The 6,034-nt window shown below is 43.7% G+C and overlaps 2 protein-coding genes and 1 long non-coding RNA gene across 3 annotated transcripts in view; 1 reads left to right on the top strand and 2 right to left on the bottom strand.

Moving 5' to 3' along the window:
• Positions 1-999: 999 nt before the first annotated feature.
• c3h19orf67 (chromosome 3 C19orf67 homolog) lies at positions 1,000-3,092 on the bottom strand. Its single transcript, XM_056587230.1, has 5 exons — positions 3,063-3,092; positions 2,909-3,009; positions 2,339-2,596; positions 1,820-1,969; positions 1,000-1,503 (listed from the first exon to the last, which is right to left on the bottom strand). The coding sequence occupies exons 1-5, from the start codon at positions 3,090-3,092 to the stop codon at positions 1,350-1,352; spliced, it is 693 nt and encodes a 230-aa protein (XP_056443205.1). The 3' UTR covers positions 1,000-1,349.
• A 76-nt stretch (positions 3,093-3,168) lies between these two features.
• Positions 3,169-4,737, bottom strand: LOC130379353 (uncharacterized). Its single transcript, XR_008895109.1, has 5 exons — positions 4,658-4,737; positions 4,222-4,290; positions 3,838-4,005; positions 3,539-3,737; positions 3,169-3,313 (listed from the first exon to the last, which is right to left on the bottom strand). It is a non-coding gene; the product is annotated as an uncharacterized LOC130379353 (long non-coding RNA).
• A 35-nt stretch (positions 4,738-4,772) lies between these two features.
• The window catches only part of pkn1a (protein kinase N1a), a 43,591-nt gene continuing 42,329 nt past the window's right edge, over positions 4,773-6,034 (top strand). Inside the window, exon 1 of the mRNA XM_056586074.1 lies at positions 4,773-5,677. Coding sequence (XP_056442049.1) covers positions 5,657-5,677 — 21 coding nt within the window. The 5' untranslated portion in view covers positions 4,773-5,656. The remainder of the gene's footprint in view (positions 5,678-6,034) is intronic.

Here is a 6,034-nt window from a genome sequence, read left to right as displayed (position 1 = left end):
GTCCGATGATGTCGTACTGGTCTTCTACTGTGCTGCCTATTGTGACTGGTTGGGAAATGCTGTTCTACATGTTAAGGGCAGTTTCAACGGCGCCAATAGGTTTATCTTAACAGAATTAAAAACTCAGATTTCTATGTTTTAATCTAATGCCTCGGCTATTCCCCGGCCCATAAGCAAACTTTGACTCTGAAGGCAGCCTATCAGTTTCCCTAAAATGTTGAACCAAGCTCATTGAGTTCCCTTTACCTAACGCCTACTGTTCTATCCACACTGTGTCTTATCAGAAACCAAGGGTCAGGCCTGAGCACCCAGCTGGAGGTGACCCAGCTCAGCGTCATCTAGATACATTCCGGTTGTCCATGGTAGCATATACTCACTCGCCTTGTGTCTTCAAGGTTTGACAAAAAGGGACTTTTTCAATTTGCATACAAAAAGGTTTGGTTTGTTACTTGTGTAGCACAATATCAAGCCGGTAGAACTGTAATGTGCCTACTCACTGTATTGAAGGGGACTGCTTGTGTACCATAAGTGTTTCATTTTATACCATAGAGGTATGTTGGGCCTCCCAAGAGGCAGTTATAGACGTTTAAAATGTAGTATGAAGGGGTATAGGTCATAAGATTAGACTAGTATATGGATATGGGTAGGGGAAAATATTAGTCGAGTTGTACTGTCCAACAACGTTACAGACATAGCGAGGGAACTCTGACATGTAAATAGAAAAAATGAATTCTGGCTTTTATTTTTGGGACTTGACATTGAAAATCCCTGGTTTTACTTGTTTAGTGAATGACGCCTCCTTGGGCGATAGTCTGGCAGCTTTTTCAGGATATTTAATATTTTCTTTTGCTCTTTGAAGGACAAGAATCTGTGATTTATTTTTTGTTGTGATTTTATGTAATTATATGAATGAATTATGTTCATAATAAAATTATTCTTTTTCTACCCTGTTTTGTGTTTAACTTTGCAAGGGAAATGAATCGCAGACAACTTTGGCAATTAGCTATTTTTATAGTTTTAAATATGTATGCAACAATAATAGATTATAAAAATACTTTACTAGATTACAAAACGTACAGTGCATAGCCTGACACAGGTGCGTAAAACATATTTTACAACATCTAACACTTGTTAAACTGAAAGCTTGACAATCAGCTGAACGTACTGCCAGAGAACCACTTTCGAAAAAATGTAGGGCGTCAACATTGCTCATTTTTACAACTACTATTTATGAACGCATGGCCTGCTTAAAATCCCTGTGGACCCTTTTGTTTGTTTGTCTGCAGTCCTGGTGATGACTCGACTAAAAATAATTTGCTCTCAAACACGCGTACTCGATAACCTTACTCTTATGACTCTGAACAAGGGAAGTCATCCTTTCCTCCAATCTGCTGGGGAAACAGCAGCCCCAGCAGGAGGTCTGTGGCATGACGGACGGATGGCTCCTCACTGCCTAGAGTGACCAGCTTTAGATATCTGGTCTGAGGGACCTCACAAAGGATCCTAAGGTACACACACACAAACGTATCAAACGATAAATAACGTAGAAGAGATGCCATTTGTGCGGGTTCTGCTGTGAGCTTTGTGTGGATAACAAAACACATTGCAGACAAGCTAACAGTACAGGTAAGGGTGAGCTCCTATTCCTACTATCATAAGAGTCTAGAACATTAAAAGAAGTCTACGATAGGTAAGACTTGATTCTGTACTGTTTTTTTACGGTAATGCTATCGATCAATATTTCGGGGGCTGCCACTTAATACCGTTATATGAACACATCGCCCTCGTGAATAAAGCAACCAATCGCTCAAGAGCCTACCAGTCATAGATGTCCCCTGTGTCAGGGTCGGGGAAGGTCTGAACCCAGCGACCAATCGACCATCCCCTTGTTGCAGAGGCACCAAGGGGAAGCCCCTCCCCCTCCTCTCCGCTGACCCTTTGGGGGATGTCCTCATAACACATTAGGAAGCTGAGGTACATGCACACACACACACACACACACACACACAGCAATGAGATTAGATGCATTGTCAAATTTTGTTCTGTCATTTCAGATGAATTCAACGAAGCAGGCAGACGCACACAAAGTAGAAAAAAGCTTCTGTCGTAGGAAGTGTAGTGGGTTTTAAGCTTTTAGCATGAGTGATGATTTGCTTACTGTTGAACTGCTCTGAAGCAAAGGACTTGAGAAGGCCCTCTAGAATGACTCTAGTGTAGCCTTTTCCTGCCGAGTGAGCTGCTGTGTTAAGCGAGTGTTGAATGAATTTGAGACCCACAAAAGAGCCTCTCTCTCTCTCTCTCTCTCTCTCCTCTCTGTATCTCGCTCGATCAAACTCACTATTCTGTGTCGGCGCCTGTCTCCAGCTGCCTCTCCTCTGGCTCTTCCCCCTGCTGCTGATGATGCCGATGGTGGTGGTAGAGGTGGTGGTGGGGATGGAGCCGGTCATCTGACAGCCTCTCCACGTTCCAGCGCATGCGCTTGAAGAGGCTGGGGTGGGCCCTGCCCCCGGACATAAAGGGCGCAGGAGCATGGTGGCGGAACAAGGACACCTTCAGCCTGTCTATCACGCACTGGCCGAGGTAGAGGTCAGACAGGCTGTGGAGAGGTGAGAGGGTATGAGGAGGTGAGACGGTATGTGGAGGTGAGAAACGCAATGTAGAGGTCAGGTATGTAGAGGCAAGACGGGGTATGCAGGTGAGACAGGCTATAAAGGTGAGGCACCACTACTCAAACACTCTCCGCCTCAAGTAATTTTTCATAGCCATGTAATTACCACATATTTAACCCTAACCCTAGCTTCTGTGTGTGTGTGTGTGTGTGTGTGTGTGTGTGTGTGTGTGTGTGTGTGTGTGTGTGTGTGTGTGTGTGTGTGTGTGTGTGTGTGTGTGTGTGTGTGTGTGTGTGTACCTGTCTAACTGTCTCTCATCCACTGAGAGGAGTCCCTGTTTGACATAGTTCTGTACCAACTGTTCTAACCTCTCACAGAGCTGCTGGGAGAGGTCTAGAAACTACATGACACACACATACACACACACACACACACACATTCAGGAATGCATACCCACGCAAACACACACCTTGTAATCAACATTGTGATGAACATAACTTTAAAGGCATAATGAAGATACTATTATTATTATGGTGATAATGGGGACACTTGCTGTAGAGGAGCTGGTGGTGGGGGGTGGGCCTGCCGGCTGCTGGGTCAGCCTGCTCCGGGCTCTGGACTCCAGGTAAGTGAAGAGTGGCCTGGAGCTGGACAGGAGTGTGGACACCAGGGTGCTGAGGTGCTCCCTCTCTAGTTGGTCCTGCCTGCATAAGATCAAACAAATAACATGTATGTCAAGGGTTCGATGAAAAAATATTTCATCAGAGGAAAAACAGCAATGCGGCTGTTCTACATAGATACATTTAAATAACTCAATAATAAATGCAGGCAAAATAAATCTATAATCTCTTCCATTAAAATGTATTTAGTCAACTCTTAAAAGCAATGCATTAGCCTTCTAACCAAGATGTATAGCGATGACTTCTTACGTGTGAGCAAGTTGGTTCTGTAAATCATCGGCTCTCCCCATCAGGTAGAGTAGCTGGCTCCTAATGGGCAAGATATTGGCGGCCGATGCTCTGATTGATGAGAAATCGAAGGCCTCATGGTCTGTGTTGCAATCCTTTGTCTCGCCACAAAGGGGAGTTAACGCCCCATCACACTTCTCCACGAGTATCTCCTTTAGCTCTAAATAAAATAGGTTGTTTTACTATTAACATTTTTATTTACAGAAATTAAACCCTTGTTTGAAAACGTCAAGTGCATGAACATTGATCCATGGTCTAACCTTGTTTGGTTTCTAACGTTACCACTGCTGCAGAGAAGCCCTGCTCCTCGCTTATAGAGTCATCCTGGAGTAGAGCTCGTAATGAAGGTTGTCGATGTTGTGGTGAATTTGAAGTCATTTTGTCTAGTTCTTCGTTATTTGATTTTTCTTCTTCTTTTTGTTGAAAACCTGTTCAAAAACCCAAAGCGTGATATTGAATTATTTAGCTAGTTTGCATTTGTGCTACTGTTGACCTTCTTAACCTCCTGTTAATCTTTAGAGATGACTTTCGAAACGGCTGGCTTCGTTTATAATGAGTAATCATGTGAAAACGTCCATCCAATCTTGTGTGTATCTTAAGCGTTGAATCAATGTTAGTGTAAATAATATTTTAGCTAGCCTTACCTCAGGGAAACTTCTTACTACTTGCTAATGTCTGTGGGTTTCCCGTCCACTTTCCGAGTTCTCGGCTACCTATGCATTAGTGTAGACATATTATATAATCGTCTGAATTTCTAATCTAATTTTTTATAGATGTCGGTTTAGACCTATTTCAATTTTATCCTAAACTGATTTGAGTTTTGCTGATTGGCCCACATAGGCTTCACACAATAAAGGCCGGTTCATCAACTTGATGAAGAAGACATGATGAGCATCGTATGGACAATTTTTTAATATGCTAGTATTAATAACCCTTCTGTAGTATTAGTCAAATCAATCACCTCTTATCTAGGTTAGAGAGGTTATGATACTTGCAAATTTGGCCTACAATCCTCCATATCTTATAGACAGATGAAGTCAGAGAATTAAATGTATTATTATTATTATTATTATAACTTACCAATGAAATGTATAACTTTACACGTTTTTAAGTGTAACCGGTGTAAAGTGAGCTCCTAATTAGTAACCGTCACTCTGTCACGTGACCCGTTTGGGCGCGTCCCCACTGACTGTTCCAATATTTCCCGACTGGCGGGAGCGAGCGGCTCGTCTCTGAGGACTGTTGTCGGCGTCCACTCACGTCAGCTACAGCGCTCGTGTGCTCATAAAACGCGGTCCCTGTAGCCTCCAACCTCTGAACTACAAAAAGAAGAACGACGTTTTCTCTTTACGTTCTGGACTGCATGGTTGTTCAGCTATACCTTTCGGAGATCCTTTGTCTTCTTGATATTTGACTGTCCATTGTCTCTGGCGGAAAAAGGCATCAACAAAATTGACAGCAGGCTCCCTCTACCCTGGGAGACACTGACTGAGACGTGTTCACCGATACTGTGGAAGAAGGGAGGCTTTAGAGTTGATCGAGTCATTGAACGTCCACGGTGGATGCGTGCTGGTTCAGCCTCGACTTGGCCGAAGACAACGGGGAGTCTTGTTCATGGATGGATTTTCTTTGACTCGTGCTAGCTGAGGGCTGTTGGATCCACAATCTGGATATTAAACAATGTCTCTGATGCTGAGTTTTTTTTTCAGTACCCAATCCTAGAGATATTTTATTAAAACTCTCCAGTCGCCGGTTCGTAGGCTACTTATTGAGTGTTGTATGCTGCACGTTGTCCTTCATTAGATCCCAGGCGGTCCAGCTCTTAGGGTAGTGGCTCGTCTAACAATGCGGATTAACCCCCTTGGACCATTGTGTCAATAAAACTATGTGCACATAGAACACTTCCGAAACGCCTGCTATAACAATTTGACGTAAATCTTCTTGTCGGTTTTAAAAGTCCTGACAGCTAGTCGAGCCGAACAAGGAGACGATATAGTGCCGTGAGACGGTCTAACAAGTCTGGAGTTCGTCAGGCAGAAGCTATAACCCCCACCGGTGTCCGACCAGCGCTGAGCAAAGATGGCAAACGACTCCATACAAGTAAGTTAAAATGACTACAACACGGCTATTGTGCTTCTTGTGGGTTCACCATGTTTGCATGTTTATCTCACTACCTATTGACTATTCATTCAGTAGAATAGCTGGGTCCATGTCAAGGCCCGGACATGAAAAAGGATAGTTTGTTACATGCTAAATAATGTATTATTGGCCACTTGTGGCAGGGTCTGGAGCCTATCTGGACTCGCCCTGGCTGGTAGACACGCTGTGTGACCTCGGTGTGCGGATATTATCGTGTGGTTTAGTTTCCAGTTAAGCTGTTGTGTTGGTAGTGTTGCGTTCAATGCGTCTAGGATCAGTGCTTTGGCACAAAGGCATAATAGTGGTGGCTTGTTTCAG

This window comes from Gadus chalcogrammus, chromosome 3 (genome assembly GCF_026213295.1).
Source record: "Gadus chalcogrammus isolate NIFS_2021 chromosome 3, NIFS_Gcha_1.0, whole genome shotgun sequence".
NCBI classification, from domain to species: domain Eukaryota; kingdom Metazoa; phylum Chordata; class Actinopteri; order Gadiformes; family Gadidae; genus Gadus; species Gadus chalcogrammus.
Note: the sequence above shows the minus strand (reverse complement) of the source record. Positions and strands in the feature narration are given on the sequence as shown.

Bases quoted from the DNA above. Each gene is read 5' to 3' on its own strand.
- c3h19orf67 (XM_056587230.1), bottom strand. From the start codon at position 3,092: ATGTTGATTACAAGGTGTGTGTTTGCGTGG. The intron at 3,010-3,062 runs GTATGCATTCCT...TGTGTCATGTAG, and splicing joins CAAGGTGTGTGTTTGCGTGG to TTTCTAGACCTCTCCCAGCA. The intron at 1,504-1,819 runs GTAGGCTCTTGA...TGTGTACCTTAG, and splicing joins ACAGGGGACATCTATGACTG to GATCCTTTGTGAGGTCCCTC.